General features: G+C 43.8%; 1 protein-coding gene across 3 annotated transcripts in view; it reads left to right on the top strand.

Moving 5' to 3' along the window:
* The window catches only part of CWC27 (CWC27 spliceosome associated cyclophilin), a 61,787-nt gene extending 47,212 nt beyond the window's left edge, over positions 1-14,575 (top strand). For all 3 annotated transcript variants that reach the window (XM_085882856.1, XM_085882857.1, XM_085882858.1), the window contains exon 15: positions 13,063-14,575. In XM_085882856.1, coding sequence (XP_085738982.1) covers positions 13,063-13,237 — 175 coding nt within the window. In that variant the 3' untranslated portion in view covers positions 13,238-14,575. The remainder of the gene's footprint in view (positions 1-13,062) is intronic.
* Positions 14,576-14,963: the final 388 nt, after the last annotated feature.

Below are 14,963 nucleotides of genomic sequence, written 5' to 3'. Positions count from 1 at the left end.
TGTGCCAAGTTTTAATCTTTGCCTTGGTGCGGTTTTAGAGAAACAGAGTTCCAGATTTTCCCACGTTTTTACAATATGGCGGCCACACCACGTGACCTATGACGTCATAATCATCATCAAAACATTCTACATGAGTTGTCGTACCAATGGTGAAAATTTTGTTGCAATCCGACAAGCGGTTGCCGAACAAAACACAATAGTTCTGTGCGGACAAACAAACGGACCCAAATGCAATACCCTCTCCTTTGGTGAGGATAATTTGCTCAGGTGTAACCAATCATCTTCAAAATCACACACCAAATTAATTGGCCTCCACCTGTGTTAAATTGTAGTGATTCTGATTATTTGAGTATAATCAGCTGTTCTGTAGGTTTCCTCTGCTGGGTAGTGCATTTCACAGCAAAGACTCAACCATGAGCACCAATGAGCTTTCAAAAGACCTCTGGGATAAAGTTGTGGAAAGGCACAGATCAGAGGATGGGTATAAAATATTTCAAAGGCCTTGAATATCCCTTGGAGCAGATTCAAGACAATCATTAAGAAGTGAAAGGTATATGGTACCACCAAGGCTTAAATGCAAAACACTACATTTGCAGAGATGCCAACTTTTGGAAACCAGAATTAGGGAGGATTTGCAACCGACACCAAATAATGTGCGCTAAGCGCACATCTCGAGCGCGGAGCGCTCGACCCTTGCGGCGGGGTCCAGGGCCCGCCTTAGGGCCCTGGAAGCTCTGGGGTTCTAGACGCTCTCTAGTGCCCTCTGAGCCCTATTTTGGAGCATTTAACATGTTAAGAATTCCCACTTTTTGAACAAAAAAAGGGGAAAATTGTGCACTTTTTAATGTTACATGTATGTTAATATTAGTAAGTTAGGGGACAATCAAAGATTAACAAAAAGCACAAAAGAAGCAATATTTTTCTTACCTTACTGGCTGGTACTACTGCTGCTTGCTTTTTCCATGGCAGCTTTGCTGAGTGACAGCTGTGTGGCTCTTTTAGCCCTTCTGATTATGTCTTTGCTGTATTCTCTCTGGTAGCAAGGGGTGCTATGAGCTAGTTTTTCAATTAAGAGAGCTTCCAGGGTTTTGACACTCAAATTGGGACGAAATTCAGTATGATTCTTCCGTACAAGACTGAGTGCCCGCTCACATGATGCGTTCGAATGAGGAATGACCAAGATTCCCTTCATCACTTTGCTCAAATTAGGATACTTCTTGGCACCAGTGCAGGGATCTGTGAGCTGTGAAATCCAATGCCACTGCTCATCCACTCTCACTGTCTCAGTAGCAATTGTAGCTATGGAGGCGTCTGCCTGGTAGTGAGCGAATTCACTCTCAAGACTGTCTATGTCACTATCACCGCCACTGAACAGACAGGGGAATTTCTTGATGAAAAACTCCACACAGTCAAACCCCACTTCTTGGTGTAGCTTAACATCCAGCACCTGAGCATGCTTGGCTAATTCATCATCTAGCGGCCAGGTTTTGAAGATGTAATTGCAGGCTTTCACATAATATGAGCGAACTGCACTGAAGAAACCTTGGATGTCTGACTCTCAGAGTGAAGGTGGATTTCTTGAGACTCCTTTGTTCCCTTATATACAGTTTGGCATCGTTCCCAATCATGAGGTCCTCATCATTCTTCTGATGATTTCTGTCAGAGAAGGGTACATTTACCAGAGCAACCGATGACACCGATGGTTTCAAAAACCGTACGAAGATATCTTTCAGAAGACCATTCAATTCTCCGTGCAGGAGATGAATACAGGGTTCGTCTCTTTGGAGCAGAAGATTCCCCTTCTCAAAAAGCTTGTTAGCATATCGAAGGAAGAAACAATAGAGTTTTGTTTGTGGAGACAAGAACATCCTGTTGACACGTTTTTCTCTAGATTCCTGCACAGTGTTTGAGGAAGAAGCGCTTTTAGTTGTAGAACTCGTAGTACACTTAGCCGCAGGGCGATCACACTTGCGTTTACTGCCAGCAGAAGAGGTCAGACTCGTAGTACCAGATCCAATTTTACGTTTGAGGAGAGAGCTTGAGGTAGGTGCAGCCAAGGAAGAAGACCTCTGATTCGAAGGTTTTGCTGAGCTTCTATCAAGTGATTTGGCAAAAGCAGAACTTAACTTGGGTCCTTCTTTGCCTGTAGATGGGACTATCACAGTCTTTCTCGACTCTGAAGGGGTCTGCTTTGTAGATGAACGTGATGAAGGGCCGGTGATGCTACCTGCTCTCAGCATTGGTTTTGGTGCTGTCCCTGCTGTCTTCTTCGCAGCAGATACTGCAGTGGTAGTGGTGAATGCTGCTCCACTAGTGCTTGATCCTGCAGTGCCAGTACTGGCAGTAGATACAGTGCCGTCCTTCTTGCTCGTTGTTAGAGTCTTGGCTACAGTTGGTTGCATTTTTCTTCGTACTTCTTCTTTGAAGAAGAGGCGAAGTGGCTCCCACTGTTCAATCAGCCTGTCTCGGCACTGACCAAGGGACAGCCACCTTGTTGCGACATGCTTCAGAATCTTGTGTGTCGGGGCATCACAGAGTTCTTGCAGTGCTTTCACTCCTTTGACGCGTTTACTACTTTTGTCCAAGTAGTAGTAAATATCGATGAGAAAGTCATCTAATTCAATGGGTAAGGCCTGAGCCGCCTTCTTGGCCGTATTGTGCATCATATGGCAAGGGCATCCCATGATGTAGCACTCTGGATTTTGTTTGTGGATATAAGCAGCGACTCCTTTGTGCTTGCCCACCATGACAGAGGCATTATCAGCACAAAAGGAAACACAATTTCCCCACGGAATTTTCCTGTCACTGAACTCATGATCAAGCAGTTTGAAAATGTTTTCTCCAGTGGAATCTTGTTTGCACGCAGGCAAACTTAGCAAACCTTGCTTCACAATCCCAGCACTGTTGTCATAGTACGAAATCAGGACAGGATATAGCTGGGCCTCACCACTGTCATTGCTACCGTCTGTAGCTAGGCTAAATGGAGCTAGTCTAGCAATATCGGCAATAGATGAAGCAGTAACATTTGACAACTCACCAATTATTGCTGAAGTTTTTGTTCTTGCACATCCATACTTTGAAGCAACTTTTGAATCTGGAAACATCTTTTGAAATAGAGGTCCAGCATGATCTGAGACTGATATGGGCAAGTTATGTTCCACAATAAATCCACTAAAGAGAAGTTCCGCTCGGGTAACATCCTCTTCCTCGCTTGTCCCTTGTTTGGTGAAATAATTCAGAAGTGTACCGGTACTCGTGCTCGAAGATCTCTCCTTTGCAATGTCTGTGTGCCGTTTGCTTCCAACGTGCTTCCGAATATCATCGCGACCTCCGTGCTCAACTGAAATATCAACGCTGCATACTGTACAATACGCATGATGAATTCCTCTTTCAGACTTTCGAATACACGGGTATTGGAGACTGTATTCGGTCTTGTACTTCTGAGACCATTTCTTGGTCTTCGTAAGCTTCTTTTCTGCCATTTCGTAATCAACATCGAGGGCTTGAAGCATCGGTAACTTCGAAGTCGATGTTCCACAGCTGCAGCGCGACTCGTAGAACTCTAGCGGCTGTTAAACACCGCACAGTGGTCGCGACCGCCGGGCTGGTACGGGGCCCAGCTGCATGCAGTGAGCGTATCACATGCATAAACACTGTGCATACATACCGCATGCACTGTATTGCACACATACCGCATGCACTAAATCTCAGTGCATGATCGCATAAGCGAGATCCAGACCCAATGTTTCGCTGCTCCTCATTTGAATTTGCAATTTTTTACGTACAATTTGGTAGCAGCGAACGTTATGGAGTTACCACATGCTATACGTAGCAGACGATGCTTTTCATTCAATTCTCATACAAGTACATTCTGATTAGTGAGCAGTGCAAAAATATCAAAATTTCGGGAGGATAAGGATAGTGATCGTAAGGGCGGGAGTTTGGGTGAATTTTCGGAAGCCTCCCGATGAAATCGGGAGGGTTGGCATCTGTGCATTTGGCGCAAACCCAACGCAGCATATCACCTGAAAAACACCATCCCGACTGTGAATCATGGTGGCGGCAGCATCATGTTATAGGGATGTTTCTCATCAGCAGGGACTGGAACACTTGCCAGGATGGAAGGGAAAATGGATGGAGCAAAGTACAGAAAAATCCCAGAGCAAAACCTGCTGCCCTCTGCAAGAAAGTTAAAATGAGGACGGAAGTTTACCTTTCAGCATGACAACGACCCGAAGCACACAGCCAAAGTTGCACTGCAGTAACTAACAAACAAAAAGATAAATGTTATTGAGTGGCCGAGTCAGAGCCCTGACTTAAATCCAATGGAAGATCTGTGACATGACTTGAAGATTCATGTCCATCAACGCTCCCCATGCAACTTGACTGAGCTTGAACAGTTTTGTGCAGAAGAATGGGCAAATGTTGCTCAATCAAGGTGTGAAGTTGGTGGATACCTATCCCAACAGACTTACAGCTGTAATTGCTGTCAAAGGTGCTTCACTCACCCAAGTATTAACTCGGGGGGATGGACACTTATCCAACCAAGATATTCTAGTTTTGTATTTTAAAATTAATTTTCTGAAATTTGTAGAATTTGTTTTCCACTTGGAAGTTGTGGGTTACGATGTGTAAATAAAGGTGGAAAAAGTCTGATTTAATGTAATTTAATTCCAGGCTCAAGGGAAAAAAGGTGAAAATTTTGAAAGGGGGTGTACAGTTTCTTTCGGCACTGTTAAAAGCAAATGCTCCACTTAAAGCTATCAGCTTCCACAAATACTTCGTCGCATCTCACATTTAACACAAGACCATGAAGACATTGCGTTTTACACAGCAACCAAACCGTAACTTTAAATAAAACTATGAATTAAAAGACTGCATTGTTATGTAATTATGAGGGATAAATGAATAAATCATTATAGGAGGGACAAAGTTGGTTGATGATCAAACATTATGTGCTACTGTTCGACTCCCTCCAAAAACAGTTCTGGGTGGGGCATTTGACTGGGCCGAAACTCTAGAATCCTCACTTTTACTTATATAAACTCAATATTAACTGGAACGGCACTCGGTGGAGTGCATACCTCCACCAGGCAAAATAGTTTACATTTTGTATCACACTGATAGGCCGGATCTGAACCAAAATCTAATCGACTTGTTCTTGTCACCTCACCAACTCATCCACCTAGTTTTGTGATAACTCGTCCACAACTTTTTGAGATATCGTGCTATGTATTGTTTTTGGCACCATCTCTCAATAGTTATGTTATGCCTGGTGTTGGCTTAGTGGTTAGGGTGGCAGCTTTGGATCCTAGGGTCCTGAGTTCAAATCCTGCTCAGCTGTTGAATTAATAGCAGGTGGGGTTAACTCGGCCTGTCATCCTTCCGAGGACGGCAAACTGAGTGCCAGCATGCTGGTACACTGTGTCGGAGTGGTGACCCGTCCAGGATTGTGCCCAATAGCCAAGGAGACTGATTAAGCAGCACCGACACACTGCACAGAGTATGGTCCCAATCTCCTCCTCCTCTCAATAGTGAAGAATCACTGAAAAACCCTGAGAACAGCACTCGGTAAGTATCCAGATTCGGACCTTCACCAAAATCAAATCAAATCAATTCGTCCTTATCACACACCCAACATGTCCACCAAGTTTTGTCCAAATCCATCCATAACCTTCTGAGATATCCAGCTCACAGACAGACAGACAAAAGTGGAGTGAATACATAACCTCAGTCTACCTTCGGTGGCAGAGGTTAAAAAAAAATGTGTATATATATATATATATATATATATATATATATATATATATATATATATATATATATATATATATATATATATTGATTAAAATGTATAATGCCAAAAAAAAAATCAGAATGCCCCTGAATCATCATATATCGTGATCACAAAACTAGATGTATGAGAATAACACAATTTTACTCCTTATTGGCATGGGTGAAATGGTTATTCCCACATTTTAGTCCGGGAGCCAACCGATCAAAATTAAAAAAAAATTGCCCGGTCTGCTATAAAATTTTTGTGTTGATTTTCATAAAGAGACACCCTTTGAGTATATGAAAACCAATGTTGGCAATGGTGAAACTCTTGCGCAACAACACAGTCAACACTTTTGCGAGCCCCCTCTGATAACAAAATGTTGGCAAAAGCGAAGATGTAGGATGGGGGTAGGGGTAATTCATATTGTCCTAAAATCATAACCACTAAACCTATATACACAAATGACCCCTCATATTAAAGAGGAGTTCATTTCCTATATCACAATTGGTGTAGATTTAACCTACCTACAATTGACAAGGTTATATGTCAAACAACAAAAGATTTATGTAACTCAGAAATGCTTGACTATCAATGGGGTCAGGAACAAGAACATACTTTTACATGCCATGGTTTTAAGGAAGATAAAATTAGAAATGGATTAACACAATATTGTGACATGAAACATCCTCTTCAGAGGAAGAGTCACTCTCTGAAACAACTCCACCACATGAACCTCTCTGACCAAGGCATATGCATGTCACTCAGCAAGGCACAGCAGCCTTTTGCATGAACATCGTTTCAGACATTTGGATAATTTGCACATGCAAGACACCGTTTTGTCTATGTTTGGCTTGGCTGGCTTAGACATGAGAATTGGGACCAGTTTTCCATTGATAAGGGTTCTGCCAAATGTTGTGGCTGGGGAAGTGCTCGGTCACTGAGATGTGCACGTCTATACAGAAGCAATTGATACAATGCTCTTAAAACAAGGAAGTAAAACGCATCTTCTGTTGCTGGCAGTGACCTAAGGTCTAATTTTGAAGAGACAAACATATGCTGCCTGAGGGTATCCAAACAGCTGAACCCTTTTTGGCCATGCAGAGCAGTCCAGTATACTCTGGCCTCATCAATGACACATTCTGTTGCTGCCATTTCACTATCTCTTCCAAAATCAACAAGGTGGGGAAGGTTTCCTATCAGTCCCAGAGAAACCTGTGCCGCTCTTCTTTTCACAGGAACACAGGCATCATCCCAACTGACTGGAAGAGGGGCCTTGTTGTCCCTCTCTGGAAAGGGAAGGGTGATCGCCAAGACTGCAAAAACTACCGAGGGGTGACGCTGCTCTCAGTGCCGGGCAAGGTCTTTGCTCGGATAATTCTTGATAGGGTTTGCCACCATCTGCTTGAGCACCAGCGTCCAGAGCAGTCAGGCTTTACACCAAAGAGGTCAACGATTGACCGTATCCTTGCACTTCGTGTCCTCACCGAACACAGACGAGAGTTTCAGCAGGGGCTGCTTGCAGCCTATGTTGATCTCTGTAAAGCGTTCGATTCAGTGAATCGGGATGTCCTCTGGAGGATTCTTGGTCTTCGTGGGGTGCCACCGAAACTGATCGATCTGATGTCTGAACTCTACTCTGGTACTGAGAGTGCTGTGAAGTGTGGTGGTACCATCTCTGACTTATTTCCAGTTGTTACTGGAGTTCGTCAGGGATGTGTACTTGCCCCCACACTTTTCAGCACTTGTATGGACTGGATTCTAGGGAGGATGTCGGAGAGATCAAGTTGCGGTGCATCGTTTGGCAATGTCAAGATCTCAGACCTTGATTTTGCAGATGATGCAGTCATCTTTGCGGAGACTTTAGACATCCTCTTGGGGGCCCTCGAGGTGCTGAATGAGGAGTCGGAGCTGTTGGGATTACGGATTTCTTGGGTCAAAACTAAGATCCAGGCTTTCGGTGACATCTTGGATGCTGCTGTCCTGTCTGTGTCTGTTTGTGGTGAGGATGTTGAGGTCGTGGATAGATTCACTTACCTTGGCAGTGATATTCATGTCTCCGCAGGTTGTGAGCCGGAGGTCAATAGACGTCTGGGTCGGGCCTGGGGAGTCATGGATTCACTGGATCATGGGGTGTGGCGCTGCCGGTACCTGTGCGGGAGGACGAAAGTCTGAGTCTTCAGGTCCTTGGTACTTCCAGTCTTGCTCTATGGGTGCGAGACTTGGACTTTGACCAAGGATCTGAGACGGAGACTTAATTCCTTTGGTACCAGGTCTCTTCGGAGAATCCTTGGCTATCGCTGGTCGGATTTTGTGTCCAACGAGCGGTTGCTGAGAGAGACTCGGATGAGATTTGTTACCTGCATAGTCCGTGAGCGTCAGCTGCGGCTGTATGGACATGTGGCTCGTTTTCCTGACGCTGATCCTGCTCACCAGATTCTCTCAGCGAGGGAGTCTCATGAGTGGGAGGCCAGTGGGCCGACCACGTGCCTCATGGTTGCAGCAGGTTGACCATCATCTCAAGGAGATGGGGATGGGCCTGGCATCTGCCTGGGGGATGGCCAGACGGAGGCCCCTGGAGTACCGGCAGAAAGTGGACGCAGCGACGCGCTGTTCTGGCACATGCTCCCATACCTGACCTGACCTCTTCTTTTCCCCTTCTGAATGGGTAGCTCACTGTGTCACATCCACACAACACATATGTGCACAGAAGTGTAGCTGCGACATCAAGAGGATTTTCTGGTACTTCTTGCTCAACACTTCTACCAGCTCATGAATAGGTAGGTATTGATTCTGCCGTTGTATCCAGAGTTCTTGCAATGTGTTCAAGCAGCAGAAGTGATATATACACAGCATAATTATGTCTGTATCTGTTGCATGCACAACAGCTCGATGGTGATCAAGATATTCCACACAATACGCAAGATGAGCAATAATCCTTGTGTCTGCCTCTTCATGTTCTTCACAAGGTAAGTCCAGAACTGAACTTGATGCTGATGTGATGGAAAGAGTGTGACCTTTGTTTTCCATCATACCACCAAGAATGATGGTCACTCCATCCGGAATAGCTTCAGGACTCTCACAAAGGGAAGTGCCAATGAAGTTCTGAAGATTTCCTTTATTTCTTGGATTCTTCATGAATAAATTCCAGTCCGGAATTTCTAGACTCTTGGATGGTGAGAATTGTCTTGCCTGGTCTGTCTGGTTTCTCCTCTGCTGCTCATCACCCTTCAAAGTATGGCTATCATCAAAATCATACTGATCACCAATGATGTTGACACAGTTGCACATTTCAGGTTTCAACTGCAGGATACACCTGCTTGCGAAGATACAGCTGGGGAAGTTCACCAAATGTTTTCGCACCCATTTTTTGGTATTTATTTACAAATGCCATTGTGTCTACCAGATAAACTGTGTATAGGTCACTCTGTGGTAATGATGGCAGCTGTAAAACAACATCCTGCTCAGCTTCAGCAATTAGCACTGCCACGAAATCAGACTCGTTGCCTTTGCGCATTACAACCCCCTGTGCTAAGCGTGGATCAACCTCAAACAGGGATGATGGATAGTCTGTCCACTCATGGGAAAATGCAATCTGTCTTGTGACTGGGTCGGCATCTCGATAGAAACACAGCACACGTGTAGTTGCAGTCTCATCTTGATAGATCCTGATTAAACTCTGTTTCCTTGATGGGTTTGATTTCTTCTGTGAGGAGAAAGTTACCAGCTTCAGTGGTTCAATCTTAATAGAGACCACCTCTTCTGCTTTCATAATGGCTTCCATGCCCTTAGCTTGAGCATGGACCAAGTCTTTTGAAGCATCCTTCTCACTAGTTGCTCTATTGAGCAGATCCACTTGGTTGTTACACTGGAATGGGTTTATCATCTGCTGGCATATCACTTTCTTGATCTCCTCAACATGCATATGTTCTTCTGTTGCCTGCTTCTGTGTTTCTCCATGATGAGTAGATTCCTGTTGGCCGAGATTAGCCATAGACTTTATGTTCTCTGATACAGCTGTGAGAAATGGTGCTGTTTTCACATATTTATCTCGAGCAGCTGGTGCCTGAGATATGCCTTTGAACAGAGATGTCTTCCCTTCATTGTTGTATGTCTGCTCCAGGGCCATGTCACTCCAAACACCATTGAATTTTCCTTTGGAAGAGTGAACTGTGAAGTACCCAACCTGGATCCAGCAAACCTTAACCGAACTGTGTTCAATAGAGTAAGAGGATCTTCGCGTAGGGGTAACTTTGGTTGACAAAAATGTTAATTTTCTCTTTAAAAATTGATAGAACTCACTCAAATTTGCTGTTTTAATTAGCCATGGATACCATGTTCATATCACATTAAGAGAAATTAGTATTCTAATGCAGCATCTGCCTATGATAAGAAAAGTTCTAAAGGCCATCTTCAAAAAACGTTATTTTTAAGGCATTTTTCACAAAATTATGTACTTTTACGAGGTTTACTTTCACAAAGGCAATTTTTTTTTGTCATTTTACAATGCACTGATTGAATTCTTACATTTAGTTCACATTTATTTTTCATGAATGTGATTTTTTAATTTTTTTAGAAATTTTATTGACAATTGCTGTTTTATCAAATTTTTCAAATCTTCCTCAAACAAAAACGGCCGCCAAAATTTTTCGCAAGAGCTTATGAATTGCCAACATTGGTTTTCATGAACTGCAAACATATATCTAAACATCCTGGGGGTGTAAAATTTTATAGCAGAGGCTGTAAGGTCCAACCCTAAAACAGCCTCGTACACAGGTTGGCTCCCGGACTATTTAACATTGAAGTCATAGAGTAAATTGAAGTTCCCCAAAACCAATGTTTTACTTCTCCTCTTATGGTAAAGCAAGCCTTCCGTTTCGGCATGTTGTCTTGACAGTATAACAGGAGAACTCAGACAGGCCATTTTTTTTTTCTTTACGTAGTTGAGGGTTGTGGATGAACTGGTACTAGTACACTGAACATATCAGGATGCAGCAGCACAAAGGGAACAGCAGAGAGATGGGGAAATATTAACAGCAGAGCTGAAGGCCAATGCAGGGGTAGGCAGACAAACAATGGGTATGGTGAGGAATGGGGGGGGGGGAGGGGGAGAAGGGAATATGGATACAGAAGGGAACGCTCAGGGAGGGAAAACTGCAAAGTAGGAAGAAGATGGGATTGGGGTGGAGGGAGGGTGTTACCGAGGGTAGAAAAGATTATGGTTTTTAGATTGGGGATGATATGATATGGTGGTGAACAGCTGTCTTGAAGACCTGGAGGGAAGAAAGATTAAAGAGAATGTGGAAGTTGGTTCCACAGGTGGGAGAATAAGAGCAACAAATGAGTGGAGGTGAGCAGTGATCCTGGATTTCGGTAGTTTTACCGGAAGGAAGTTGGTAGTGGACCATGAGAGCCCTACAGAAACCTAAAGGGGGGAGGAGGAGGGGAGGACAAAATACGGTAAGAGCAGAGGGTGCAAGACCATAAAGGAGGCAGTAGAATACAGAGATCACGGACCTGTCTGCGATGGCAAAGTGATAGGCCCATGAACTCGTGTCGTGGGAGATTCCAATAGTCTTAAAGGCCTTGGTTTCCACGGCGTCAAGCTGAGTCAAGATGCCATGAGCAACACAAGGAAGTCACTGGATGCTGTGTCTCCATGTTGTCATGAAGAAGCTGACACTCGAATATTTGTACACGCCAGGGATGCAACGACGGATGGTAGCAAGTCCATTATCATTAAGGCTAATGACACAGATGTACTCGTCATAGCAATATCTGTACTGCCATCCTTACAGGAACTAGGTCTTGAGAACATGTGGCTTGCCTTAGGCCAAGGAGCCAAGGCGCGATGGATTCCAGTCCATGAGGTAGTTTCTGCAATAGGGCCTGAGAAAGCTCGAGGGATCCCATACTTCCATGCGTTCACTGGATGTGACGTCGTGTCTGCCTTCCGCGGTAAAGGGAAGAAAATTGCATGGCAGACTTGGAACGTCTTTGATGATGTTTCTGAAACATTCACCAATCTCAGCCAGCATCCAACATTGATTCGTGATCTTGACTTTTTTGAAGTTTTTTTTTTTTTTTCAAATTTTTCAAAATTTGGATTTTCAAATGGCCAATCAGGCAGATTTGATTGGAATCCCCTGGAGAACAAATGTGCCAAATTTGATGCTTGTATCATTTGCACGATTCATCTCAAAAATTGCCGTTATCTGCCCCACGATTTGAATGACTGAACTTCCTCAAGAGGATCGTCGAGAAAGTAGGGGTTTGCCAGACGGTCATAGTATTTGACGGCCGTCGTGTCGAAATTGTTGGCGGAATCAGGCGGACTGTCCAAGGAATGGGTGAACTCACATGCACAGCTCCTTTTATAATAGATATTCTAAGTGTTTAACCAGTTTGCGTTTTTTTTTTTGTTTGTTTTTTTTCAAGGTCTAAAGAGGACGAGGCTGTCGCCTGCCCTTCTGAAGGATGAGGGATGTTACGGCACAGAGTTGTCATTCAGCAAATAGATGAAGAGGATTTTCTAAGAGTCAGAGAAATCATTGATGAAGATGAGGAATAGGACTGGGCCCAGAACACTGCCTTGGGGCACTCCAGCCTTGACAGGGAGAGATGAAAGGATTCCGATGAGATCCATACGTTGGTTCGGAAAGTAGAGGAAGTCAGTAAGCCATGTGTGGAGTTGGTCTTGGATGCCATAGGCAGAGAGTTTGGAGTGTAAGGTGGGATGTCAGACTGTATTAAAAGTATTACATACACAGTGCCTTCAGAAGGTATTCACACCCCTCGACTTTTGTCACATTTTGTTGTTGGAGCCTGAATTTAAAATGGATTACAATTTACATTTTTTGAATAGTTTGGGTTTATTTTCCAGCCCACCATAAACTCTGAAGAGCCCAACTATAAACTCAATGAGTGCAGTCCATTGGGGGGGAGGTTAAGCTGGGCATCCTGTCTGTTAGCATTCACTGGTGGAAGCTTAAACAGTTATTCATTTATTATTTTTTTAAACAGTCGTCAGGACCAGCACATTGTGTTCGGTTAGCCGAACGAAATACCAAATTTCTGCCATAATGTACGGGGGGGGGGGGGGGCACTGCATCTGCAGCATTGCTGTGTCCCCAAAATGATCTACACTCTCAGCCAATTGCTGCATACAAACGAATGAATGTTGCATTTCCTCCAAGCACATTTCAAAAAAAAAGAAAAAGTTTATGTCAACATTTTTATTCGCTATTCTAACGTGATTGTTTGTTTTGTTGTTTGTTTTTCTTCAGGATGTCCCACTCACTGTTCTTTTCTGATGTGGTTCGTAATGCAAGGGATGCCAACACGCCGTCTATATACGACTACAGTATCCACGACCCACGACACCCGCTGAGCCAGCGTCGCAGAAAAGGTGGAAAAGGATCGGAACTGGATAAAGTAAAAGAAGAAGAAGAGAGAAAGTGATTGATGAAATTATGAACCAAGTTATATTTTGAAAAACTGGAGAGGGGTTTTAAGCACAGAGTGAGAAGAGCTGTTTTGAATTGGCAAAGTGGTGGTGGAAATTGAAGGAAAGCATCTCGTCACATATCCATTCAGCTGTAAAGATATAGGTCTATAAGGGATCACTTGAGTGTTGTTCAAATGAATAGAATTATACTTCTCTTCTGTCAACTTCAACATTTTCAGCCCAAGTTATCAATGCTTCAGTAATTGCTAAATTGCATCTGCTTTCCTTTGTTTTATTTTCTTAATTTTAAAACTACCCACTACTTTCAACCCCCCCCCCCCCACCCCCGTTCCTCACCCCCTTTACTTTTTCATTTAGTTATCATTTCTGGCTCTTGAAAGCAACTCCGACGACCTTACACAGCCACAGCTCCTTACACTTTGTTTCAATCGACTTGTACTAATAAGATAAACATGATTGAAAGGTCAGGGAGCGAAGACCTTGCAAAGAGCTTCACAATCTAACTTTAGCCCCTCGTATATTATTTTAACCCAGAACCAAACAATCCAAAGAATTTGACAAAATGGCCATCACGGGCAAACCTTTGAACACCACTTTCTTTACTATATTAGTATCTGAAGCAGACACAGCAGTCTGATGTCCTGATAATAAAAAAATCTATTGTTTTGCCATCATGTTTATGGACTCCTATCCACCAACAAGGCCTTCAGCCTCAGCTTGATGAAGTACAGCTCTCACCTCTGCGCTAGTTCCCCTGCCTCTCATATCAGCTTGATGCTGTGGAAACCAAGGCCTTTAATATTTTTCAGCTTAACCCCACCCCATCTCTCTCCCTTCCACAGATCTCCTAATGTCTCTATTCCTCACTGTTTTGTTCTGCCCTCTCCCACCCCTCTTGTCTCCTGCTCCCCTTGCTGTATGTTCTGTGTGTTAGCTCTCATACGAGCCTCGACATCACCAACAGACAGGTTGGTGGTCTCTGTCTTCTACCGCCTCGTTTCTGGTCTTGCACCCTCTGCTCTTGTCATGCTTTGTTCCTGTCCACCCCCACCACCCCTTCCCCTTCCCAGGTTTCTGCAGGGATCATACGGTCCATCAACCCCTTTGTCGTAAAATACCTAAATCCAGGATCACTGCTCACCTCCACTTATTTGTTGCTCTCTTTCTCACATGTGGAACCAACTTCCACGTCTACTTCAATCTCATTCTTCCCTCCAGGGCTTCATGACAGCTGTTCTCCACCATCTCAGATCGCCTCCAATCCAAAACCATGATCTTTTGTTGCTGTGGGAGGAATGTTTAATGGTGACAATAAACCAGCTGAGGAATCATGCAGTTGTTCAGTGTGACATTGCCTACACTCTGAACAGGACTTGACAAAAACCTCAAGTTGTCAAAGGCAATATTTAAAACATACTGACGCAACAGAGTAAACATCCACCTGATAATTGCAGTTATGAGTAAAATTTCTAACATTTAAAGCCTCGTCGTCACCAAGATCAGGTAACATCAGTGATCGACAATGCAAGCTCTTGACATGTTTAGCATGGTCCTGGTCGTGATACGCCAACGGAATCATTGAGATCTTCAAAACGATTGTGCCATACTGAAACAAGTTTAAAATTGAAACTAAAACGAGGCACGTTAGAAACTAGAGTTCATAGAACACCATACCCCATGGCCTTGTGAAAAAGAACATGGGAAGTCTTTAAACTCTTG

Source organism: Eptatretus burgeri, chromosome 5, assembly GCF_056783735.1.
Source record: "Eptatretus burgeri isolate ZD-2024b chromosome 5, Ebu_testis_v1, whole genome shotgun sequence".
NCBI classification, from domain to species: domain Eukaryota; kingdom Metazoa; phylum Chordata; class Myxini; order Myxiniformes; family Myxinidae; genus Eptatretus; species Eptatretus burgeri.
Note: the sequence above shows the minus strand (reverse complement) of the source record. Positions and strands in the feature narration are given on the sequence as shown.